This window comes from Microcaecilia unicolor, chromosome 3, assembly GCF_901765095.1.
Source record: "Microcaecilia unicolor chromosome 3, aMicUni1.1, whole genome shotgun sequence".
NCBI classification, from domain to species: Eukaryota; Metazoa; Chordata; class Amphibia; order Gymnophiona; family Siphonopidae; genus Microcaecilia; species Microcaecilia unicolor.
In genome coordinates, this window is record NC_044033.1 from 368,590,026 (window position 1) to 368,617,706 (window position 27,681).

General features: G+C 43.8%; 1 protein-coding gene across 1 annotated transcript in view; it reads right to left on the reverse strand.

Annotated features, from left to right (window-relative positions):
* Positions 1-3,504: 3,504 nt before the first annotated feature.
* LOC115464761 (triadin-like) overlaps positions 3,505-27,681 on the reverse strand; it is a 135,424-nt gene continuing 111,247 nt past the window's right edge. Inside the window, exons 24-25 of the mRNA XM_030195114.1 lie at positions 20,414-20,443; positions 3,505-4,848 (exon numbers count right to left, since the gene is read on the reverse strand). Of these exons, the coding sequence (XP_030050974.1) occupies positions 4,703-4,848; positions 20,414-20,443 (176 nt within the window). The 3' untranslated portion in view covers positions 3,505-4,702. The remainder of the gene's footprint in view (positions 4,849-20,413; positions 20,444-27,681) is intronic.

A 27,681-nucleotide genomic window follows, 5' to 3' on the forward strand; every position in this document is an offset into this window, starting at 1 on the left:
GTGAGTTCTGGAGGGCTCACAGTTTCCTCTACACGTATAACAGCTAGGGGGAGGTATAGGCCTGGGTCCACCTGTCTATAATGCACTGCACTTACCACTACACTACTCCAGGGACTGGTATGCTGCTCTAATGGACCTGGGTATAACATCTGAGGTTGTCATAGATGCTGGTGAGTACTATTTTTATTCACACATTTTTGGGGTATGAAGGGAGTCAGTGACCACTGGGGGAGCAAGGGGAGGTAATCCCTCCAGTGGTCATCTGTTCATTTAGAGCACATTTTTGTGCCTTATTCATTACAAAAACAAGTCTAGCTCAAAACTTCTTAGATTTAGTTTTGGACAGTTTTCTTTTGTTCCATTATGGCTGAAAAACATCCAAGATCCCGCCCTTAACATACCCCTGACATGCCACCTTGTGATTTGAACACACGTCTGATTGACTTCAAAGAAAGACATCTAAAAATTGGTTTTGAAAATACCAATTTGGGCGTTTTTGTGAGAAAAACATCCACGTGCAGATTTATGTCACCTTTTGGACATTTTTCTCTTTTGAAAATGAGCCCCATAGATAGAACTCTATGGAACTTTGTACATCTAAGTGCTTTGAAAATGATCCCCATAGTATTTTAAGGTTCAAAGATGGGTGACCAAAATGATAAAGGGGACGGAACTCCTCTCATATGAAGAAAGGCTAAAGAGGTTAGGGCTCTTGAGCTTGGAAAATAAACAGCTGAGGAGGGATGTGATCAAGTACTACAAAATCCTGAGTGCTGTAAAATGGGTAAAAGTAAATTGATATTTTACTCTTTCAAAAAGTACAAAGACCAGGGGACACTCGATGAAATTATATGGAAATACTTTTAAAACAAATGAGGAAATATTCTCTCAACGAATAGTTAAGCTCTGGAACTCACTGCCAGAGGATATGGTAACAGCAGTTAGCATTCCTGGAGGAAAAGTCCATAGTCTACTATTGAAACACATATTGCTTGTCCTTGGGATCTGTAGCATGAATATTGCTACTATTTGGGATTCTGCCAGGTACTTGTGACCTGGATTGGCCATTAGTGGAAGCAGGATACTGGACTAGATGGACCATCGGTCTGACCCAGTATGGCTATTTTTATGTTCTTATTCCTTAGACTCATGAAAACTAAAATTTGCCCAAATAACAATTTAAAGAATAAGGGCCCAATTCACCTAGTTCTGGGACTTAAAATAACTCAGGCTAAATGATGATCAATGGGAAATAATTTATGAGCTTTTGCCCTAACTTGCGACAATGTTCATGAGGTAGTATAATTTTTGTGAAATTTAGTTAAGTGATGCAAAAGAGCTCTTGGCTCATTTATATTCTTAGCTAATCTTTGCAAAGATTTTCTCACACACTGACACAGCCAGAAACTTCAAATTTTTAAAAATTTGTGCTCCTTCACATAGTAACCAGTGTAAATTAAAGAGCCCTCTGACCCTAATTGGAGGTCCCCCAGAACCCCTCTTTAAGGGGACCTCAAGTCCCTGGTGTTTCAGTGGGCCTGAAACTCCTCTCTTCAGCTGCAATGTGAGGCTAAAGCATTTCTGATGCTGTCCATGTCACTCTTTCACAAACAATGGGCTGACAACCAGCACCCCCACCATGTTTCACCCCAATGGCTCCTGGGGCAATGGGGGCAGAAGTTGAACCCCACTGGCAGGGCCGCCGAAAGACTGGGCCGGGCCCAGGGCAAGACTGCTCCCGCCGCCCCCGAGGTCGCCACCACCGCCAGTCCCTCCTGAGGTCACCACCCCCTGTGGTTGTCGCTGTTGCCACTCCCCCCGAGGCCGCCGCCCCCCTCCACCTGCCCCCCTCTGTCTGCCACCGGGCCTGGCCCCCTGCATTGAAATCACAGCACCTCTCACCTCCATGTGGCGAAGGATTAGGGGAGTCATCCTCCTATGTAGCTTATTTCCACCTCCAAAATGAAGCCACCTTAAAACTGCAGCCTCCCTACTTAATTAGCAGCATTTACACATGCGGTAGTGTGCACACTTATATGTGGATGTTGTGAAATCACCACTTTCATGTTTAAAATGCCGACACATCCACATGGATGCTGCCAGGACCGTGCCTTTTATCATTTCAATGTGCATATTTGTAACGTGGCAGTTACCATTGCCCCTGCCAGCAAATACAAATGTACTTCTGCAGGTATTTTTTAAAATAGTTCTATGTCAGCAGATCCTTTTCTAAAATACCACCAAAACTGAGGACACACCAAACTGGGCATCTCAGTTCTGATTTCTACATTCTGCATACCTCATGAAGAGATGAATGTCTTATTTTTACTGTTGCTGTCAGACTGCAGAGGTCAGTTTGGGTGATGAGATCCCCAATATAGTCATGGTCTTAAAACCATAAATCATTATCCACATTTTTTTCCTTTGCCTGCACATAGGCCAAATAGAAGAGCTATAATTATTAGGAATGCTTCAAACAAACAATCAATTAAATCAGCAAATACACCTCATTCAGTAGTGTCATGCCCATGTGTGTGAGTGATGTGTGATTAATGAAAGATTTTTAATCACTGCCAGAGCTTGCCATAAAACTGCAGAGAGGTTGAGAGGAAAAGCCTAGAAAAGGGTCGCATGAGGTGCAGCTACAAAGCGTGAGTGAAAACCTGATATTTGCCAACCGAAAATATCTTCTGCAAAACACTATGATGGACAAACTTAAAGTATTGAGCTTTAAGAGGGTAATTATATAATAGGATGCACAGATTAGTTAAGCAGGAAGGAACCTAGCTTGTTACTTTGCTATTTTATAAAGAGATATGGGGACCTATGAGACTTTACAGAATACCAGTGCAATTGAAGGTGCAGGTATTAATGTCTGGGCATACAGCATTCAAGTACATATGTAGATTACAGCATTTTATAATCAATGCACCTACTTTATAACACTACCCAGATTCTGCCTAGAACATGTCCTTGGTGATGTCTATAATAAAAATACACACACTCATTGCATTGTGTGCTATTTTACGCCCATTGCAATTTTATAATTGTTAGGTGCATACTGTACATTACAACAATATATTTCGCTGAGATTTCCACATGGAAATCGAAATGTGTTCCATAAAAATGTGCATAAATTAATTAGATAACAAGCTAATAAGCGCTGATAATTAGATGTTAACAACCAAAGATCAGCACTAAATGGCATTAATATGAATTTACACGCACTACTTGCTATGAGTATTCTGTAACATAGTGCACGTAAATATAAATTGCATAGTTGAAAAGTGGGCGTGGAATGGGTGGGTCATAGGCGTTTCTAAAATCTATGCGCATTGTTATAGAATTCACCCGCTCCACGCCTAATTTAGGCATCAGGATTTACACCAGGGTTTACTTGGCATAATTGACCATGACTAAATTTAGCGACATGGACTGGTGCTCGGGCTATTCTATAAACCGCATGAAAATTTAGGCTTATTCTATAAAGTACACCTAAATTAAAACATATTTTATAAAATACGCTTTGATTTCCGCACGGAAATCTTGGTGCGATATATAGAATCTAGTCCCATATGTTTACAATCCTTTTAAGACAGTCTTTGTAGTACTGCCATTTTAGAAAAATGTACTGTCGTTTCAAACCAGGAACTCACACAATTAGATATAGTGAATAATAATTGAAAAATAGGATTTGTAATTACAAAAATGTGCCTTTAATTTAGTCATGCAGTTATCTGAAACCTGGGAAAATGAGTAATGCTTATCTAGAACCCTGGGAATGAAAAGTAAGTTTGGAAACCTGAAAAGAATAGATTTCCAGATTAAGTATGGAAACATGGCAAGGAAGCATGCTGGGAGAATATGACAGTAATAGAGACATTCATAATCCTCAGAAGGCATATTGGCTTTCTCATACTATATCAAGTCTTGTAATAGATTGTGTTATCAGGCTGTCACTTTTTTCAGCATTAATCAGTCATTCACTAAGAAAACAAACTAACATTTTTTTTTGAACTGCTCCATTTTAAACAAGGATCCAATTGTCACACTTTCAAAGATGTATCCAATTCATTCTGCTTAGTGGTTAGGCATACAATAGGTGAACAGCCTTTGCCACATCCTTGCCTGAGGTAAAGTTTAAGTTGTTAATACCCTAGATGTTTGTATTACTAACATAATGAGCAGTATCATCTGGTATATAAATGAAAACTTGTTAGGTAGCATTATTCACACTAAATGATCAGTAAGCTATTCCCATAGTTTGGCAAGCCTCTGTCATGTCATTGAATGACTAAATGAAAAGGCAAACCCATATAAGCAGTTAAAAGCAATTTTTGCTGAAACAAGTCTTTCATTTCATTTTAAGCCCTTGAACGTTATCGTGTGGAAATCACACTTTCAGCGTTATTCAAAGCAGATTAAGAAAGAAAGCTGAAAAAAAAGGCAGTGAACACAAAATTTACCTGCTCTAGAAAACTGTATTGCAGTACCCCAGCCTTTATCTCAAGGAATGTGGTACTGTCGTATCTCTAGTTTAGTGATATTTATTTTGTATCAAGTACGACTTATCCACTCATTTCCTGTTGGCACTGGTACAGACTACCATGAGACCTATTCACAGAATTTACTGTGAAACATGTGTAGCTGCAATTTAAAGTGCAAAAATCTCTTAATATTCATAGTCAAATAAAGTTTTTGTTTATTGTCCTGGTGCCTTTGTCTTCCGTCCTTCAGCCTTAAAGTGACTAGGGTTCTTTCCATGGCTGTGGGCAGGAGTGAAGGGCAATGGGAATCCATATCCATTATATGCATCAAGGAAGACGCATTGGAAGAAGCGGACAGGAGCTGTGGAAACAGCAAAGAATATAATATTCACTCAACATATTTCTTTATAGTTCAACAGGAAGGTAACCAAGAAAGAGGAGGAGAAGCCTAGTGGTTAGAAGACCTGGGAACTAAGGAAGCCCAGTTGAAACCCAACTGCTGTTCTTTGTGATCTTCGGCAAGTCACTTAACCCTCCAGTTCAATTCTGTAAAAGGCGCCTACATTTAGATGCCAAGGGCCTTATTCTATAAAAGTTATGCTCCTACATTTACACTCCTAAATTTTGATTTGCATACACTGCCTCTATTATATGCAAATCTCTTTCATGCATATTCATTGTGGATATCCAGAAAACCTAACTGGCAAGGGGTACTCCAGGACCGGACTTGGGGAAACAGTGGCCAAACTGAATCCTACCAGTTCCTCATCCTCTTCAAAATGGCACTGTTTGGGTCTTCACTCTTTGAGAAGCGTGCATGAGTCTAAATGAGATGGTAGAATGCAGAGTGACCCATCATACCCTATTGCAACTCACTGATCCAAGAGAGGAGGCAGGTAATAGGGTTTTCTTTGGTTGGGGGGGGGGGGGGGGGTTCAAAAGATGGAGTAGGCATAGTTGAATTATTTCTGCTGTGGAATGGTGTGACTGCTAGAAAGGGATCTGTTGGGTGAAGGTAATTAGTGGTGTAGTCTGATCAAGGAAGTAATTGTCCTACAGTGACAGGTTGGGTTAGAGTAGGGTATAGAATGGAAAAGTGAGCAGAGAATGGTTAATCAACAATGGCTATGCATTGTAACTACAGTGTGCTGAACTGACCCTAAAATAGAAATAACTCTTTACGGTTTGTATTCTTTTTTGATTCATATATTATTATTAATTCACACACACAAAAAAAAACTATTACTCCTAGGCTGCACATGGGATCCTTTTATAGAGTGTGGCAAGGTTTTGCATATACCCTACATTAATAGAAAAAGTAATGCATGATAAGTGCAAAGTCAGTGCAGTAAATACAGGGGTTGTACCCAGCATCTGCCCTTCATTTAGCGCACAAGGCAAAACCATACCGCACATCAGCATATTACATGCAGTGCCAGATAAGCCATGCTATCTGTCACTGCAGATAATGTGGTGTGGTCCTTGCTAAATATATTACAAGATAGACACATGCTGTGGCAGTGGCTCCCCACACATACATCCCCACCCCCACATCTGATATCTCCATACTGTTGCCCTCACCCAATCCCCACCATCCGTTACCTGACTGACATACCTGTGATGCAATTCCCTGTCTCCTCCCCCCAATTACATTTCTCAACTGTCCCTGAGGGCATATCCCTCTAGTCCCCTCCCTCTTCCCCTCTCCTTAAATGGCAAAAGTCCATAGGCACCTCCTCTCACCTAAACCTCTGCAAACATGGGGCTATTGCAACCCACCCCCATTCACCTGCCTTATCCAGATGTGATTGTAGGTGGTACAGTGGTTAAGGGTGGAAGTTGTCTCCCTCTGCGTGTGCCTGTCTGGCTCCAGGCCACAAAATGGCCACCATGACACCTAGCAGAGTGGAGGAGTGGCCTAGTGGTTAGGGTGGTGGACTTTGGTCCTGGGGAACTTAGGAACTGAGTTCAATTCCTACTTCAGGCACAGGCAGCTCCTTGTGACTCTGGGCAAGTCACTTAACCCTCCATTGCCCCATGTAAGCCTCATTGAGCCTGCCATGAGTGGGAAAGCGTGTGGTAAAAAAAAAAAAAAATTATGGTACACTGCATTTCAAAAACTGTTAAATCTGTGATATTTGATTGTTTACCACTGGTCTTGGTAGAATTTGGATATTTATCTGTAGTTTTCCTGCTTACATTTATTTACTCAAAGTATTTTGCACTAGCCTCCTGCTCTCCCCCTACCCTTTTTCTATCCATAGCTAAAAGTCACTTGGTCTTGTAGGCAGGCTTTGTTGAATAGCAGAGGTGTAGTGAGGGGTTTAATTCAGAATTGAAGATTGGTTTCAGTTAACACAGCTCTGTTGTCTGACCTCTTCAATCCTTCTTTAGAGTTTAAAGTGGTACCAGAGGACTGGAGAAGGGCAGATGTGGTCCCTCTGTACAAGAGTTCTAGTAAGGAGGAGGTCGGGAATTAAAGACCTGTTAGTCTGAACTTGGGTGGTGAGTAAACTAATGAAAACACTTCTAAAGCAGAGAATTGTGAGATTTCTAGAAACTAATGGACTTCAGGACCCGAGACAGCATGGTTTCACTAGAGGTAGGTCTTGACATACAAATCTGATAGATTTCTTTGACTAGATGACCAAACAGTTGGATATAGGAGGGACACTAGATGTGGTGTACTTGGATTTTAGCCAAGCCTTTGACAAGGTTCCACACAGGTGACTGATAAATAAACTGGGTGCCCTTGGTATGGGCTCTAAAGTGACTGACTGCATTAAAAACTGGTTAAGTGGAAGGAGACAGAGGGTAGTGGTAAATGGAGTTTGCTCCAAGGAAAAGGATGTTATCAGTGGTATACCGCAAGGATCGGTCCTCGGGCTGGCTCTTTTTAACATCTTTGTGAGTGACATTGCAGAAGGACTATCTGGTAAGGTTTCTCTGATTGCAGACGATACCAAACTTTGTAATACAGTGGACACCCCAGAGGGCATGGATAGCATGCAGAAGGATCTAGAGAAGCTTGAAGAATGGCCCAGCAATAGGCAACTCAGATTTAATGCTAAAAAAAATGCAGGGCCATACACTTACATTGCAAAAATCCAAGGGAAAGGTATAGTATGGGGGTGAAGTAATTCTGTGTACGAAAGAAGACCAAGATTTGGGGGTGCTTGTGTCTGATGATCTCAAGGTGGCCAAAAAGGTAGAAAAGACAATGGTCAAAGCCAGAAGGATGCTCGGGTGCATAGAGAGAGGAATGGCCAGCAGCAAAAAAAAGAGGTGATAGTGTTCTTGTATAAGTCTCTGGTGAGGCCCCATTTAGAATACTGTGTGAAATCTTGGAAACTGCATCTATGAAAAGATATAAACAGGATTTGGTCTTTCCAGAGGGCAGTTACAAAATTGGTCAGTTGTCACTTTCATAAAGCATATGTGGGACAGTAATGTACAGGAGGTGAGACTTTTTCAAATGAAGGAAAACTCTGGAATAAGAGAGCATAGGATGAAGTTAAGAGGTTATAGGCTCAGGAGTAATCTAAGGAAACGCTTTTTTTTTTTTTTTAAAGGGTGGTAAATGCGTGGAATCTCCTCCAGGTGGAGGTGGTGGAGACAAGGACTGTACCTGAATTTAAGAAAGCATGGGACAGGCACGTTGGATCTCTTAGGGAAAGGAGGAGATGGTGGTTCCTGTGGATGGGCAGACAGGTTGGGCCATTTGGCTCCTATCTGCCGTCTTGTTTCTATGTTTCTTCTACCAAAAGGGTATAAGAAAGCTGACCCCTAGTTGTAGGGTGACACATTGTATCACCTACAATCACTTCTGAGGATGAAGAGGGCATCAGAGAAGGCCTGGGAAAGATGGGGATGGGTTCTGGTGGCCAAATATGGATGGGGTTCTCGGTGGGAGGAGGCGCCTATGGACTTCTGCTGTGTAGGTGGGATTAGGGGGATCGGAGTAATGTGCCATCGGGCCAGTTAAGAAATTTAATTGGGAATTAGATTGCTGGTATGTAGAAAGGGTTCAGAATTGGATTTTGGGGGGTGGGGGTGGATGGGGGGGGGGGTCAGTAGATTTTATTGAAATGGTCATGGCCACACTATGAGATTATCAGTAGTGTGGCAGCAGGTAATGCCTCCTTTTTAGATGGTGCTTAATGCAGTTGTGTTATATCCCCATTCATGATGCCTAGTGTGCTGTACTGGCCCACATGCTAGCTCATGCAGTGCCTACTCATACCCAGGCATCACATTTAATAGCCTAGTACAGTGTGTGTACACATATTCACATTAAATTTTAACTGTCAAACATTAGACCATTCTGCTTATCTTTTTAGGTCACTGCTCATATTGTCCAGTCCCTCAGTTGTGTCCACATGTCATCCACAAAAAGGGAAACTTTTCTGTCTCTTTGACAATGTCATTCATAACTGTATTGAATAGAATCAGCTCACATGTCTTACATAGCAGGTAGGTATACACATAGGATGAATCTAGAGTCTAGAGTGTAGGCGTACTCATACTTGCCCGCATAACTTATAGAATAGTACAAGTTGCATGTCTATCTCTGGAACTTAGTCACCCTCACTCTGCAAATGCTCTATGGCTGGCATAACTGTATGTGCCTAATTTCTGGGCACCTACTTTCTCTTATAGAATGGACATCACATAGATGCCTTCCAGGTGCCTAAATAGAAACACACTTTTATTGAATCACCATATGATGAAGGATTGTACTGTTAGATTAGGGTTATGAAAATAGCATAAGTCCCACTCCAGTAAACAACAGAATATCCCAAACATTTCAGAGAATAATTTTTACAGTAAAATGAACATTTGTTTGGAAAAAAGCAGAGCCAATTTGTTCTGTACATAGTACAAAAAAATTCATGATGAAAAAGTAAAAATAAAAATAAAAGAGTTTACTTGGTAAGAGAGGTACCACCCTCCTCTTTTCACCCAACATAATATTAGAAAGCCTAAGCACAGAAAAATATGAATTAAATTGCAAACAAAGCAGAACCAATTTGTTCATATATGATATAAAAAAAAATCCATGATCAAATAAAAATTGTAGACTGATCTAAGAAATGCAGGAGGTAAGTGGGAAATACAGTATTGAAAGCCTTGAAACTTTCCCACTACTTTGGACATCTTCATTGAGTTCATATGGAAATAATTAATTCCTGTTCTAATACAACTGCATAAGAATATTGACAAAATGATTGGCAGATTCTTGGCACTACATTTGAAAGGACCTCTTGAGACAGTAAGACATGTCAGATTTGTAAATGTATGTGTCAGGCAGATCAATCACTTGTGCTTAAAACTAACCTCACCTGGGCTTGAAACACTGAAGCCAGCAAGATTGATTGAGTCCAAGTCAATATTCTTTCATATCACTGCCATTTAATAAGATTTGTAAATGATTCATTGACCTGTATTAAAAGTGACTACCTAAGACTGTTTGCAAAGTCCTTCATTATTACTTTACTAATTCTTAAAAGGCAAAAGTTCACATTAATCACCTGATTCATCAAAGTCTTGCCTAATAGACCACAATGGAAGTAGACCCTTAATGAATTGAGCCTTGGGGTAGCTGTTTGTAGACCCAGTTAATCATTAATATAAACAAATTTGTTCTCTGAGATATTAAGGGGGGAAGCTGTCAACATAGGCTACCATTACGATGTGTTATTTTACTGTTATCCACAGTTATTAGTAATTAGGTTTCATTGCAGAAAACAGCATGGGTTAGAAAAATAACACATCTTAATTATAGCCCATGTTGATAACTATGCCCTTAAATTTCAAGTATTTTTAAGACAGACTTCTTTAATGCTTCATGACTCATAGGAACTAACTTTTCAAAAGGATGTGCTAAACTCAAGAAAAATTATTTCTTCATCTACACAGTGAAGGAATCTGTTCAACATTGGAAAACGCTGAAGCACCCACTGTACCCACAGACCTGGAACCTATGTTTCATGACCATTAAAAAAAAGTGAACATGATAACAACTCTATAAGGCTGTCTACCAGGACTGCTGCTGCTGACTAAGGAAAGTCCCTCAATTCTCTGCTCTAAGTACCTATCTTATCCATGGAAAATATAAAAGTCCAACAGTACTCTAAAGAAATAGGAATATATAATACAGCAGATAGAAATGTGAGACCACACAATCCTAAGTGTCAAAATCTTGTACTCATAAGTAGAAAAATCTCATCAGAGCAACTGATGAGTCATTCATTTATAGCCACAGTATCTTCCTCTGGCATTACAGTTTTCTGCATTTTTACATGGGTAAACACATGTTTACCTGCAGAAAAATGCTTTTTGAAAACTATCTCCACTCACTCTGGGTAAAAGCATGGCCACAGTTTCACTGTGTGGAAAAGGAGAGGGGCAGGGGAGGGGTGGGGCTGGGAAAGGACGGACAGGGATTTCATTTTCAAATTTACTTTATGAATAGTGTAGGAATACACAGGTGGATTTTATTAGTATTTTCCCTTCCCCTGGCACACATGCAGCACCGATGCTGTGGACTGGCTGTACAATTGCCCAAGTACTTATATATGCTGACTTCAAGTCTCGCAAGGCCACCGTTTGAAGTCTCAGCAGCTATTTTTTTTTATCATTTTCAAAATAAAATTTACATAAAGTAAATATAGGAAAATCAAGTAAATGTACAAAAGCATATTTCCCCCCACCCCTTTAAATCAAGGAGTAATAAAGAAATTACATTGTTACTTAGTCCACAATATAAGATCAAGATATAAGGAAATTAAAGAAACATTCTCACTCAAAAATAACTAAACAATTGTAAGGGTAGAGCCCATTTCCTGCCTGCGGTTTCAGTTCCCTAGTGGGGTGACCAGATCTCTTTTGCCACTACTCTCTTTGGCAACTATAAACTGTCGCAGTTTATCTGGTTCAAAAAATACATAGAGGGGCATAATAGAACGAAAACGTCTATCTCCATGGGCGTTTATCTCCGAGAATGGGTCCGTGAAGGGGCGGACCAAACCGTATTTTCGAAAAAATAGACGTCCATGTTTATTCAACAATTTGTGAGCTGGGCGTTTTTGTTTTTCAGCGATAATGGAAAATGAAAGCGCCCAGCTCAAAAACGAATAAATCCAAGGCATTTATTCATGGGAGGGGCCAGAATTCGTAGTGCACTGGTCCCCCTCACATGCCAGGACACCAACCGGGCACCCTAGGGGGCACTTTTACAAAAAAAAACAACAAGGTAAAAGAGCTCCCAGGTGCATAGCACCCTTCCCTTGTGTGTTGAGCTCCCCAAATCCCCCTCAAAACCCACTGCCCACAAGTCTACACCATTACTATAGCCCTAAGGGGTGAAGGGGGGCACCTACATGTGGGTACAGTGGGTTTGGGGGGCGGTTTGGAGGGCTCCCATTTACCAGCACAAGTGTAACAGGTGGGGGGGGGATGGGCCTGGGTCCACCTGCCTGAAGTCCACTGCACCCCTTAATAACTGCTCCAGTGACCTGCATACTGCTGCCAGGGAGGTGGGTATGACATTTGAGGGTGAAAATAAAAAGTTGTGAAACGGCATATTTTGTGGTGGGAGGGGGTTTGTGACCACTGGGGGAGTCAGGGGAGGTCATCCCCGATTCCCTCCAGTGGTCATCTGGTCATTTAGGGCACTTTTTGGGGCCTTATTCGTGGAAAAACAGGGTCCAGGAAAAGTGCCCTAAATTCTCGCTAAAAACGCATATTTTTTTTCCATTATCGGGGAAAGGCACCCATCTCTGATCGCCCGATAACCACGCCCCGGTTCCCCCTTCACCACGCCTTCGACACGCCCCCATCAACTTTGTCCGCATCCGCGACGGAGTGCAGTTGAAAACGTCCAAATTCGGCTTTCGATTATACCACTTTATTCGTTTTTGTGAGATAAACGTCTATCTCCCGATTTGGGTCACAATATAGGCGTTTTTCTATTTCGATTATAAGCAGGATAGTATACTGTATTTAAGGAAATTATACATCTACAGACAAATTTCAATTTAAATGTACCATCTAGAGCGAGAACCCGGGGCCTAAGTCCCAGGAATTCTCTTCTCCTTCTCTGAGTGTTTTTACTGAGATCTGGAAAAATATGTATTTTTGATCCAAAAAACTGGGCAGTAATATATCTGAAGTAGAGTCTGAAGACATGGTTTCCATCAGTCTCAAAGGCAAAGGTAGCAAGAAGGGTCGTAAGCTCAGTTATGACTTCTAATGATGATATTTCTAAGAATTGTGTCACATTCATTTCCGGAGTTTCTATTCAAGCTACATTAGCTCCTGTAACATAGAAAGCCTTCACAATAGGAGGCATAGCTTCTTTTGGAATACCAAGTATTTCAAGGAAATATTTTTTTCAGCATTTCTATCGATGATATTAAAGGAGTTTTAGGAAAATTTAAAAATCTCAGGTTGTTACGCCTGAGTTGATTATCAAAAAATTCAATTTTCCTTCGAGTCAAGTCTTTTTCAACAACCATATTAGCAACAGCTGTCTGTAAATTCTTTATTTCATGCAGATTTGACTCACTTTTTGCTTCTTGTTCCTGGGCCTTTGATTCCATCGTTCGACGGAACTCTTTTAGATCCTTAACTTCAGTGTTAAAGGAATTTGTTAGTTGTAGCAGGGATGAATTGATGGTCTGGATCACCTCCCAGAGGGCCTCCGAGGTAACCGCTGCGGGTTTACTCCTCACGCCGAGCACCATGAGCGGGGTCTCCTGGGTGGGAGAGGGCGAGGAATCAAAACCTCCTGCCCTCTCTCCTTTTGACACTCCTCCCGGGGTCGAGAAACTGATGGGGCCGCCGCTAACCTCAGCAAGGGTCGTCTGAAGTTCTCCCATCGTTCCTAGCTTCCCGCCCGGTCTCGGCAGCGCAGCCTGTAGGGGCGGACTCAAAGAAGTCGCCTCAACGCTAAGATCCCCCTGTTGTCCTGGGGATCCAACCAAGGCAGGAGCTTGGGCGCCCGGAGCACGAAGACCGAACGACTCCAGAGTCAGCTGTCGGAGCACTGGATTACCGCCGGGACTCGCAGCGGCTTTTGCCCCGACTTTCCCCTTCCTTTTCACCATTATCGCAGGTGAAGAAAGGTAAGCACTACTAGAGCAGAGACTGTCGTTCGGGAGCTTATGTGACACCACCCTCACATGGTCGCCATCTTGAGCCCCACCCCCTCAGCAGCTATTTTAAACAAGCAGCAGCAGCGGGCAGCAAAAATTAACATAGTAACATAGTAAATGACGGCAGAAAAAGACCTGCATGGTCCATCCAGTCTGCCCAACAAGACAAACTCATATGTGCTACTTTTTGTGTATACCCTACTTTGATTTGTACCTGTCCTCTTCAGGGCACAGACCGTATAAGTCTGCCCAGCACTATCCTCGCCTCCCACCACCGGCTGGCTCTGCCACCCAATCTCGGCTAAGCTCCTTAGGATCCATTCCTTCTGAATAGGATTCCTTTATGTTTATCCCACGCGTGTTTGAATTCTGTTACCATTTTCATTTCCACCACCTCCCTCGGGAGGGCATTCCAAGCATCCACTACTCTCTCCGTGAAAAAATACTTCCTGACATTTTTCTTGAGTCTGCCCCCCTTCAATCTCATTTCCTGTCCTCTCGTTCTACTGCCTTCGCACCTCCGGAAAAGGTTCGTTTGCGGATTAATACTTTTCAAATATTTGAACGTCTGTATCATATCACCCCTGTTTCTCCTTTCTTCCAGAGTATACATGTTCAGGTCATCAAGTCTCTCCTCATACGTCTTGTAACGCAAATCCCTTACCATTCGCGTAGCTTTTCTTTGCACTGCTTCAATTCTTTTTACATCCTTCACAAGGTAAGCCTCAACGCTAAGATCCCCCTGTTGTCCTGGGGATCTTTCCTGCCCTGAAACAAGCCACTAGACCACAAAGGTGACTTCAGATATGTGCAGGGAGGGAAAGCATAGGTCGGTTCAATTGTGTGGTTCCACAGTAATCCTGTGGGACCTGGGTCCATCTAATGGGATCCCCATGGACCCCAGAACAGATCCCTGCGGACCAGAAGGGGATCCTCATGGGATTCCCGCTCCCATACAGTTCTTTAGTCTAGACTCAAGTGCGTAGAGTTTTGCCCTGGATGTTTTCATTTTGTTCAATTATGGCTGTAAAACGTCCAACTGTTAGGTATGCCCTAACAACATGCCCCCTTGTGATTTAGACACATTGGAGATGAATTGCATAGATAGATGTTTGCAAAACATGTTTTGAAAATACCAATTTAGATGTTTTCAGAAGATTTTCACCCAAATGCTGCTTTAAGACACTTTTTAAATGTTTTTCTCCTTTGAAAATAAGCTCCTTAGTCTCCTAGTAGGTGCCAGTAATTTAAGGGTATTGGGAGTGAGGAGTAGTTCAAAGAGGGATTGGGGAGGGGGGTATTGCAAAGTATTGGCCTGGACCTTGTAAAGATAGTAGACCTGACTTTGGACTCAACTTACTATTGGATATCTGCATTACTGTAGCCAAGAACACATGCTCCCCAATATTCTTCAACTTGTGGTTAGCATTTTTTTAAACACTTACCGTCGTTGGCTGAATTAGCTCCCAATATTCAATGCCGTGCCATGTCCAGGCACCAGCACTGAATACTGGGGGTAAAAATGGGCAGGCAGGCTGCCTGAGCTTATGCGGGCATGGCTAATATTTAGCCAGGGCCATATATACACAACTATAACACATATATAGACCCCATACACATACTATCAATATGCATAAACCCCACTCTGACATGCACTGCAAATATGCACATACACTCATGACACACATGTTCATCTACATATACACAGACCCCAATACACACTGCCAACTTGCACATATGTATTTATTTATTTAATTTTTGAATTAATACAGCCAGCCCTCTTAAATCCCCTGGGGCCACTTAACTCCCGATATTCAGAGGCACTAAACCAGGCAGTGCCACTGAATACTGCTTCTGACAGCTCATTAAAAAAAATGGGAAGGTCAGGGGTGGTACTGGGGGTGGTGTTAGGTAGGAACCCAGGGTTATACAGAGGCCAGCAGTACTCAGTGCTACCACTTGCATTCCTAAGCTGCTTAGCATTGCAGGTGCCAGCTCTGAATATTGGGTTGGGACCCACAAACTTTAAAAATCTTTTTAAAGTGCTGTGATCTCCCTTCTGGCCCCTCCTCTTTCCTTCCCACCCTCCCCCTGTCTGCACCAAGTTTAAGTCCTCCCCCTCAACATCACCCCCCCCCCCCTCAACTCCAGGCCCTGCATTCTAGATAGGCCCACCCCTAGGCCTGCCTTTTAATCCCTGGTGGTCCAGAGGGTCGTCGGGGGTAGGAACGCAGCCCCCTCACTCCTGCCCCTAGCGGCTGGCCTCACATAATGGCTACCATGACCTCTCACAGCAGCTTGCATTAGTAACTTGAGGCTGCCATGAGAGGTTTTGTCAGCCTTTATGTGAGGCCAGCTGCTAGGGGCAGGAGTAAGGGCAGTGGTGTGCTGGAACCGGTTCGCACCGACTCGCAAGAGCTGCTTGTTAAATTTACTGGCATCTTGCGAGCCGGTTGTTGGGCAGTGCGAGCCGGCTCGCCTCTGCTCCCCCGTTGTCCCGGTCATCCATCATCCCTCTGCTCCCACCCCGAGAGACCTGGTTTCCTTCCTGCGCCGCTGCTTGCCTTTAAAAATTTTATTTTCCCTCGAGGCGCGCCAGTGTTGAAGCGAAGGCAGCAGGCTCAGCTGAGTTCCAGCCTTCCGTTCCGTTCTCTTCCCTCGCATCATGGCTCCGCCCTCGCGCAAACAAGAAATACGTCCGAAGAGGGCGGAGCCATGATGCGAGGGAAGAGAATGAAACGGAAGGCTGGAACTCAGCTGAGCCTGCTGCCTTCGCTTCAACACTGGCGCGCCTCGAGGGAAAATACATTTTTTAAAGGCAAGCAGCGGTGCAGGAAGGAAACCAGGTCTGTCGGGGTGGGAGCAGAGGGCAGATGGATGATGGACGACCGGGGCAGCGGGGGGTGGGGTGCTCGAAGAAGGCAGATGAAGGGGAGGAGGGCAGGGGGGAGACGAGGGTTGCTGGACATGGGTGGATCATGGAGGGGATGGCAGGGGGAGACTAGGGTTGCTGGACATGGGTGGGTGGGTGGATGGAGGGCAGGGGAGAGGAGGGTTGCTGGACATGGGTGGATGGAGGGTAGGAGAGAGGAGAGGAGGGTTGCTGGACATGGGTGGATGCAGGGCAGGGGGAGAGGAGGGTCGCTGGACATGGGTGCATGGAGGGCAGGGGGCAGAGGAGGGTTGCTGGACATGGATGCAGGAGAGGGAAGGGAGAGAGAAGAAATGCTGGACATGGATAGAGGGGAGGGAAGAATGAGGAATGAGATGAGAAGAGGGAAAAGGAAGAGAGGAGAATAACTGTACATGGATGGAGAAAATAGGTTGAAGCTGGATCCACTGGACAGTCAAGTCTGCTGAGGACCCAGCTTTTACTTACTGATGTAGGGCAAGAAATGAAGAAGAAAGGTGGAAAGTAAAGAAATAAATGGAAAGGAAGCCCTGGAAATGGAGTTAAGAGGACAGATAGCAGCAGAATCGGATACTGGGCCGGCATGATCAGAAAAACAAAGTCACCAGACAACAAAGGTAGAAAAAAATCGTTTTATTTTCATTATAGTGTTTGGAATATGTCCACTTTGAGAATCAGGTGCTCAACATTAAAAGTTTATTTTTATTTACTTATTTATGGCATTTTATCCCACATTAAACATGAATTAGATTGCCCCCCCCCAGGCTCTCTCCCCGGCTATAACCAGCTCTGCAATTTGGGGGGGGGGGGGCGCAGAGGGGGAGGGGGGGGGGCGCAGAGGGGGACGGGGGGGGGGGGGGGGGGGGCGCAGAGGTGGACCGGGGAGAGAGCCTGTTGTTAAACATTTACCAGCACACCACTGAGTAAGGGGCTGCGCTCCTGTCCCCATCAACTCTCTGGACCACCAGGAATTAGAAGGTAGGCCCAGGGGCCCCTGCCTAGAGAGCTGGCGTTGGGGTTGAGGGGGATGACATTGTGTGTGTGTGTGTGGGGCTGGGGGAAGGTGGAAGGGAGGGAAAGAAGGAGGGGGGCTGGGAAGGGGATCACAGCACTTTAAAAAGATTTTTAAAAGTATGCGGGTTCCAGCCCGATATTCAGCTAGCAGGGCCGCTGAGAGGGGTAGATGGGGGGGGGGGGGGGGGGGGTCAGGGGAGCAAAATTCCCAGGGCCCGGCCTCCATGCTGTTCAGGACCCAGATGATTTCATTAGTACGATATCACGTTAATGTAATCATCCGGGTCCTGACTCCCGGCATGGACAGGAGCAGGAGAGGACAGACTGTGGAAGCAGGCTGCCCATTTTTACCCCCAGTATTCAGTGCTGGTGCCTGGACATGGCCCGGCATTGAATATTGGGATCTAATTCAGCTAACGATGATAAGCATTTAAAAAAATGCTAACCACAAGTTGAAGAATATTGGGGAGCATGTGTTCTTGGATACAATAATGCAGATATCTGATAGTAAGTTGAGTCCAAAGTCACGTCAACTATCTTTACAAGGTCCAGGCCAATACTTTGCAATACCCCCTTCCCCAATCCCTCTTTGAACTACCCCTCACTCCCAATACCCTTAAATTACTCAGATTCAATGCAGAAACCAAATCCTGGCACCAAGTCCCGCCTTCAGTACGCTTTCAACACACCCCATTGAAATTTGGACATCCTTGTGACGGACTGCAGTTGCAGACGTCCAAAATCGGGTTTTGATTATACCGATTTGGACGTCTCTGGGAGAAGGATGCCCATCTTCCAATTTATGTCGAATGATGGAAGTCCTTCTCTTTCGAAAATGAGCCTGTTAGTCAGTTATTTTAAATTAACTCAGTGCGGATCTTACGACCAGCGTTGGGCACTGGATTTACATACAATATGCTGAAACCTGGTGTAATGCCGGCACCCAACTTAGGCACGGATATGATATCGCTATATATTGTCCCATCTGGGAGCACTCCCTGATCTGCCCATAATCCTTCCATACCTAACCCCCTTTTGAATTGTACGCTATGAAATTTAGGTGCAGATGTTACAGAATAACACATGCAAATCCATATTGCCAATTAACTGCAATAATTGATTTTTGATGCCTCATTAACTAATTAATTTGTGCATGCATCTGCCCTTGGCACCCAAATTTGGGTGGCCTTTAAAGAATCTGAGACTTTCCCTTCCCTTTTTCCCTGCTTGCACTATTTTTTCTCTTTTCCTCTTCTAATCCATCGCTTTCTGTATCCTCCACCCCTCTCTTCTTTCCTCCTCTAACTCCACCCCTTTCCTTATGCTCTGCCTTTCTTCTTTTGTCTTTTCTAACCCATCTCTTTGACTCTGCTCCCTCACTCACGCCATCTCTCTCCAGCTCTTTTTTGCAGCTGCTCTGCCTTGCGTATGGGAGGAGGCTGGAAGCCCTATGTATCTATTAGTGCATACAAATAGATGGGCCAACAGACAGACAAATGGACCTTCCCTAGGTGGTGTCCCTAAAGCAAATCACACCTAATAATTCATCACATAATGGTTATAAACAGGACTCCTCACTGAATTCATTCTGCAGAGATGGCCAAAACAGATTTTTATTACAAAATATCCAGCTGAGTATGTTGCATATTCCATTATAAGTTCTTGTAACACATTGACGGAAACAGCATCTACACACTACATCAGTTTGTCCTTACAGGTGTGTGTGTGTGGGGGGGGGGAGAGACAGGGAGAAAGAGCAAATGATGTAGATTTATTGTTAAAATCAGATCCTTCTATTTGGGTTTCTGGCCTAATATGTTACCTTCATTGAAATCACAGTACAATACTGACATGTTTCATTTTCCCTACAACGGATACAGTAAACATAATGGCTACCTAGAAAGCTCAGCAAATACTATTACAGCGAAATTATGAGTGGTATTTATAAGCACAGGTTAAATCTTAAATTTTTCCTTACGAAAGAGGGAGGCATTGATCGGTGGGGGGGGGGGGGGGGGGTAGGAGTCCTGTTTGGGGGAGGCTTTGATTAGAAGATGGAGGTGCTATATGGGTGATGAGTAGGAATATGATCAGGGGTGCTGGGACAGCACTTCAACCCCTTTTAAGATTTGGTCTATGAGCATCAGGCCATGCTTTGAGGTCCAGTGCTCCCAGGATGGTAAAACAATCCTAGCTTTTGGCTGGAGTTATTTTGCTATCCTTTTAGGGCCATAACCCAATTTGTGGTGTGCATGTTATGGAATTAACATAGTAATGATCTGCTTTACATGTATTTGCATCTCTTTCAATACATACTGCAGGGTAATTTATTAAGCACTTCATTAGGGCAAGAAACCCAGTGTTAAAGCCATTTATGTCACGTTAAGGGGCTAATAATAGAGATTATTGCCCAAATGCAGTTTGATAACTTCCCCCCTATATGGATAATCTCCAGTTTACTCCCTCTCCCCCACCCTGAACATCTCTAACCTCACCTCCACTTATATGGCCAAATTCTGTCTAAATGGTTCCCAAACCTGGTTCTGGAGGCGCCCCAGCCAGTCAGGTTTTCAGGCTATCCACAATGAATATTCATGAGAGAAATTTGCATGCAAAATATACAGCTAGAATCTGATCATCTAAGTGGCAGCAATTTTCAGCAGGAATAACATACTTTTGGCAATTGATGCCGATACCATCAATCATCCCGAAAATTGACAACATATTATTTTACCATTTTCCCTAAAAAGCCACAAAATATTAAGTCAGGAAATAACTGTTTTTCTGCAGAACAGCATGGAGTAGCTGATGAAGAAGTTAAGCAATTGAAAATTAGGACTTACTTGCAGTTTTGGGGACCTTTGAAACTTTTCCTAGGGGGGGGGGGGGGAGAGAAAATACAAGTCATTCAGTTGAGAACAAAAATAGACATAATATTGAGTTACAAAACTTAAACTATGTGTCAGAATCATAGGTGCCAACATTTCAAAAATGATTGTGGGATTACCCTTCCCTAGATACAATGAAAGAGCTTGCTCAACAGTGACGGTGCTCAGCATCCACTGTCACACACAGAGCTGCTTCCTATGGTCAGGAGGGCCAAGTGGTCTAGGGAGCCAAACTCAATCACGTGTCCTTCCCTGCATGGGGTCTTTTGGTTTCCTGGTAGAGGTGTGGGTTCAAATCCCACTTCTGACACATTGCAATTTTAATACTGGACTAGAGGAGTAGCCTACTGGGTAGAGCATAGGCCGTGAATCAGAGAAACCAGGGTTCAAATCCCAGTAACACTTCCTATGGCCTTGGAGAAGTCACTTAATCTCTCCATTGCCTCGGGTACAAATTTAGGGGATGTTGTACTAAGCTGTGTTAAAAGGTGGCCTGCGCTATGACTAGCATGTGGGTTTCCCCACACACTGAGACCATTTTTAGCATGTGAGCCCTTACTGACCTTTCACATTCTCTACCTAAACTTTTTTTCTGAGGCATCTAATAAAGAATATAGTCTCTTAAATGTTTGTGTCTTTTACCCTGGTTCACCCTCTTGGGCCTGCTAACCCCTGAACAGACACTGAGGCGTAGCTAGACTTGACATTTTGAGGGGGCCCAGAGTTAAAATGGTGGTGGGGGGGGGGGGGGGGGGGGGAGGGACTAAGCATACTGATAGTGCTTGGTATATTCTTAAATAATGCCTTACAGTACTCTTGATGATGGATTACTAAGTCTGTCCTGCATTAATATAAACTATATACATGTTTATGGAAAAACTGATATTTTTAAATAAAGTTGCATCATCTCATAATTTATCCTTTGCTATTATAGTAGACTTGAGTCTGGTCAACCTCTCAATACACATCACAGGTTTAAATATATTCTGCAAAGACATGCCATGTAATTTAAAGAGGTATTTGCCAAAAGCAGTTAGACAACATACTAGCGTACATATATGTGTAAATGGACACATATGCATATATGCTAATATTCCAAACATTTACACCTGTAACAAAAATAAAGCACCTCTTGCCCAACCAGGTCCTCCAGTAGGAACATAGAGAAATTATCCTACAGCCTAGCATCTCCTCTGCCCTTCCGTACTCCCCAACCCCTTCATATAAAGCCCAACATCTCCCCAGCCCTTCTGTACCCCCTAAACTCTTCATATAAAGCCCAGCATCTCCCCTGCTCTTCCCACAGTCCAACATCAATTCTGCTTTTCTAACACTGCCCGGCATCAAGTCAACTATACCCAGTTCTCACACTACCACAGCCAGCACTACCTCCTGTCCCCAAAGTTTTTTGTTTTTTTTTTTCTACCTGGAGTATGTGGACAGTAGGCAGGCACAGTGGTTGAGGCATGGATCCTGGAGGGCTACTGGTCTGGAGGCCCAAGTTGAAATTACTACAGGTGACTCAAGGCGAGGCAGCACAGCAGGCACTATCAATGCTTGCACCGCATGGGAGGGGAGTGTCTTTGTTCAGTCAGCAGCTGTGCTGCTGCAGCGAGTGACACTTTTACTGAGGCCGCTTCGGCGGCTTCTCTTTAAAGGCGGGCTGCAGCTCTCAGATTGGGTCTGGCAGGTAGAAATTTCGCGCATGATGCGAGACGGTGGGGTGGGTGAGCAGCCGGCAGGCAGAGGGAATTCTGTGGACCTGGGGGGGGGGGGGGGGGGGGGGGGCTGACCCAGAGTAGGTGAGATCTGTGGGGTGAAGGGGGGGTCCCTTCAGAGCAGCATGCACCTGTCAGGCGATTCTGCTTCTGCCTTCTTCAGGCAGGGCGGGTTCTTAGTTCGCAGGCAGCTCTCCAAATGCCTGTCCTGCACCACATGGGAGAGGCTTTCTTGGCTTGAAGTTGAACTTGAAGAAGCTGCACAGCAATGTGCACTGCTGTGGCATTTTAGGCAGCTTTCTAGATTAGATTAGACGGTGCAGGCAGGCTCACAGGCTCTTCACAGCTCCTATGATCCAATGAGCGGGGCGCTCTTCGTGCATCCTCTGATCTGTGGGCATGGCTCTTAACGCAGCTCAGTCAACTATTCAAGGAGGTTTGTTGTGGCAATTCAGGCTCACCGCAGCAGTGCCTGTGATGCTCTGAGTCACTTGCACAGGAGCCAGTGTGTGAGGGCTGCAAGGGCAAGTGCTAGTGTTGCTGGGAAGTTGATAACTTCAAGATTAATGATGTCCTTCAAAGCTGCAGGAAACTGCATTTGCTGAAGTGGTGCCTAACCTGACAGGCCACCAGAGTAGAGGGGGCCTGAGAGGGGAAAGGGGGGCCTGGATCCCAGCATGTAGCTATGCCACTGACTGAGACTATCTGAATTGTCTTCAGGTTCAGACAAATTACAAGCGGAACTTCCAACTGATATATTTTCCACCAGATGTGGCTCAGGAACCCTGTCGTCCACTAAAACCCAAGTTGTTTCCAGCTCTTCTCTGACTCCTCATTCTCTTGCACAGCTAAATATGTTTCTGATTACATTTTGTGATGTAATTCTACCGTGTGAGGTGAAAGTGTTCTACACTGGTGCAGGGAATATTCTGAGATTATCATGGTGTACAATCTTACAATACCCACTAGGATCTTTAATTTTATAAGTCCTCCCTTCTGTACAACTTCATATGGGACTTCCCATTTGTCCCATATTTTCTACTAGCCTCTGTACTTAGTGTCCCTGAGCAAAACCCGATCCCCCCCTAAAGATAAGCGTTCCCTGGGACTGTGGGTTAAAAAAATGCTTCTGGGCTGCTGCCTTCTGCACTGGCTCTTGTCTGACTATCTTGTAAACCTCCTGCAGATACTGATGCCTTCACCCACTTCTCCAGGTTTTCTGCTTCAGTGGTTCCAGATTTCAATTGTAGATTGTGGGGTATCTGTAACTCCCTTCCAAATAGCAGGTAGAACAGTGAGTAGCTCATTAAGCTATGCAGGCTACTGTTATAGGCTAGAAAGTTTTCTGCCCAGTTTTTTTTTCTTCTCTTTGGATAAGGTGAGCAGCATGTTCAACATTATCCGATTGAACCACTTGCATTGGGCATTCCCCTGGAGATGGTAAGGGGTTGTGTGGCTCTTATGCATTCTGTAAAGTCTGCACAGTTCCTAAATCGCTGCTGATTTGAAGTTTCTTCCCTGATCTGAGTGCAGTTGCGCAAGGGTTACCATAATGACTTATCCAATGCTGTGCCAATGCTTTTGTTATCATATTCACTGCCTGGTTCCGAGTAGGTATCACCACCACAAATCTGGAAAACATGTCTGTTAATACCAAGATATGTTCTGCCCCATTGCTAAGGTGATGTAATCCATCACTGGGATTTCTAGTGGATATTCAGCACTTGAATTGGGCCCGTTCTTTGGGAAATAGATCTTTCGCCAAGATGCCACGTCGACATGCCTTTACCCAGTGACTCACATCTGTTTCCATACCAGGCCAATAGTAAGCCCTACGCAAATTTCTCAGTATCTCTTCTATTCTATTCTAGTCCCTTCATTTATAGCCTGCTAATATCCTTTAGGAATCTATGCGGGTTACATAATTTTCATATATAAAATTCAGATTCAAACATTAAATGACTGCTCAGATAATTCTGTTTTTAAAGCCTTCCTAAATAGTGTGTAATCCATTATTGTGCGATGATGTACAGAAAGTGAATGCCACAATTTAGTTGATAATAGCCAAATGTAGAATCAAAATAATATTTAAATTGAATCCTACTTACTGATGTGAACACCAAATCTAATGTGTAATATTTACACTGAGATTGTGATAAATTTGGATAAGAAATCAAAGAAATATGATCTAATGGACATCTGACATAAAAAATGTTATGAACCAAGCAAATCAACTTAAAATCTATTCTGGCAGTTACTGGCAACCAATGCAACTCCCTAAATAATGGTGTCAAATGATCATTCTTTTTTTACCGGGATGTCTGGTAGAATCATGTTTGGCTCTAAACAACTTCTTTTCTCGTGCTTTTGGTGCTATGAACTGAAGCACCTCAATGCTATCCCTAGGATCTATTACTCGCCGGTACCACAGGCCCCTGTCACAGTGCAGCCTGGTTCTCTGTCTCCACAGTTTCTTCTCTCCATATGTCCAACCGCTGGTATCGATCACCCCCTCCACGTTCATGTCTTGGAACACCTGATACAACTCCGGATCCTCCTGCTGCATTGCCTCAAATCTGTAGGAGCATAACTAGCCACCTGCCTGGCACATTTTGCCTTCTGTACACCCTGCTCTTCATTCCTGGGCCACAATTGTTCCCATACTTCTGCAGCCTTGATTAGAAGAAAGTCTGGTGCTGTATCCTCTCCTTCAGCTTCCAGATTACACGGTTGTCTAGACAGTGCATCAGCGACTTTATTCATTTTGCGGCTTGTAACTTATTTTGAATTCCAACTCGGCAAGTTGCACCATCCTTCAGTGTGAATGTTAGCAGTTTTGAGGTATCAGAGTGGGTTATGATCCATCTGGACAAGGAGCTTCCTGTACACCAGGTAGTCCTTACATTTTTCTGTGGCCGCCCACTTTAATACATTTTTTTGTGCTGGTAGGCGCTGGTACGGCGTACCGGCACCTTTTTTCTGGGTCCAGGGGCTCACCTGCCCGCTCACTGCTGTTTGCACCCGGCCATGATCCCTGCCTTGTAAAACTTTTCTTTTTTACCGACGTCGCAAAACAGCAGGCAGGCTCGCCTCCTTGCATTGCGTCGCTTCGTTTCCCTGCATTCTCAGCACGTCCCGCCCTCCTCTGATGTCATTTCTTTTCCTTGAGGGCGCCACGCGCTGAGAATGCAGGGAAACGAAGTGACGCGATGCAAGGAGGCGAGCCTGCCTGCTATTTGCTTTCTTCAGTCTTCAGGCTGCCGGTTCGCGACTTCGGTAAAAAAGAAAAGTTTTGTAAGGCAGGGAACACAGCCAGGAGCAAACGGAAGGGAGCGGGCAGGGGAGGGTGGGCAAGTAATGTGGTAGCTGTGTTGTTAACGTTTAATAAATGCAAGTAAAACACAAAATATAAAATAAGGTGATACCTTCACTGATTTTAAAACATTTTTGATTAGCTTTCAAAGACCAACACTTCCTTCCTCAAGTCAGGAGAGGATACCATAACAGCATTATACTGACCTGAGGCAGGAGGTTTTGGCCTCTGAAAGCTAACTGAAAAGGGTATTAGGCTATTAAATAAAATATTTTCCTGAAATGGCTGTGGGTTTGAGGTGTGCCAGGGGGCGGAGCCATTTAGACTGGGTGGAGCCAATGCAAATTGGCGTGGGGCTGTGGGCATGTACTAAAATCTTCCTCTCAATAATTGGGACCCTTTGGTAGCTTTGAATATTGGTCAGGTGTAATGTGATGGACACTGGTCGCCCATATGGCAGCAGAGGAAACAACATATTCCTAACTAGCCACATAGAAGTACATGTGGGGGCATAGCCTCAGGGTTATAACAGATAACTGTGAGGCAGCACAGAGAAACAGAGCTTTATTTTTGAGAAACCCATTTTTTCCAGGATTCATGTTTGTTTTTATATAGTCAAACCTCCCAGTACAGTGAGGGGCCCTTTTTACGAAGGTGCGGGAGGGCTAAAATCGGCAGTACCTCCAGGATAGCACGTGTGCCCAGCGGTAATTCCAATTTTGGCATGTGCCGAATCCTGTGGTAGAAAATAGTCTTCTATTTTCTACCATGGGGGGCGTTCCCAGAGGCAACCAGCAGTGCTAGTTTTAATTTTAGCACAGGCCCATTTCCCGGCCCATTACAAAATTGCCTTTTTCCTAGCCACGGTAAAAAGTGGACCAGCGCGCACCTACACTACCGCAGGCCACTTTTTACCGTGGCTTTGTAAAAGGACCCTTTTAATCCTGATTTTCCCTCAATGAACAGCACTTCAATAGCCTTAAAACCTTGCTGCTGTATGAAATATTGTCAGACAGTATAGTAGGTTGTACAGCATTCCATTCAGGGCTCACACAAAACCCATAAATAATAATTTTCCAAAACTTGAGAAAAAGTGGGTTTGAACCTGCTTATGAATAACTTTGGTGTGTATGGGAATACTTCACTCAGGAAACATTTAGGTTATTAGTACAAGCCCTTATTTTGAATAAAATTGATTATTGCAATATTATATATCTAGGATGTGCAAAACATCTAATTAGAAAATTACATACTATCCAAAATACGGCCATTCAATTCATTTGTGGTTTAAGAAAGTTTGACGGAGTATTTCCTTACTATGTTCAACAACATTGGTTACCAGTTGAGGCCCGAATATTTTTTAAAATTATGCTGTTTTGTTTTAAAAAATATTCAGGGCACTGCTCCAGTTTAACTGTGTCCATTGTGAGACTCAAAATTATTTGTAAACATTATTGCCTTCATTTAAAGGTCTGCATTCAGAAATAATTTTTTCTAGCCTGCTTTCTTATCAGGCAGCCACAATTTGGATTCTTTACCAGCTTTTGCGATTTCCATTTCTCAATATGTGTCTTTTCGTAAATTGCTTGAGGCAGTCCTATTTAGGAAATATGTGCTTGCAGGTTAATTTTTGGTTAGCTGTAATTGATATAATGCTGATACTGTAATTCTGACATATCTATTTTGTAAGCTCCCAGTTTACTGAACTGTTTTCTATTTGTATTGTATTCCACTCTGAATTCATTTCTGGTATGAGCGGAATAGAAATTCTCTGGTAATGTAATGTACCTTTGGGTCTCTGTGTTGATTTTATACAAATTAGGCTATACATGTATACTGCTATCAGTGAGGACATTTAAGCCTACTACTACTGCATGTCCTTGGTTGGGCTGCAGTCATTTGGACATTGTGGTACCGTGTTTCCCCGAAAATAAGACACTGTCTTATATTAATTTTTGCCCCCAAAAATGCGCTAGGTCTTATTTTCAGGGGCTGTCTTATTTTTCGGGGAAACATCGGGGTTGGCCCGCCCGCCCTCCATCGCTCCCGGAACTAACCTTAAACGCCTCCTTTCACCTTCGCAGCAAGCAGCAGCAGGGCAGGCCACTCCTTCCTTCCATGTCCCGCCCTTGCCTGACGTAACGACTGCGAGGGCGGGGCACGGAAGGAGAGATCTGCACTGCTGCTGCTTG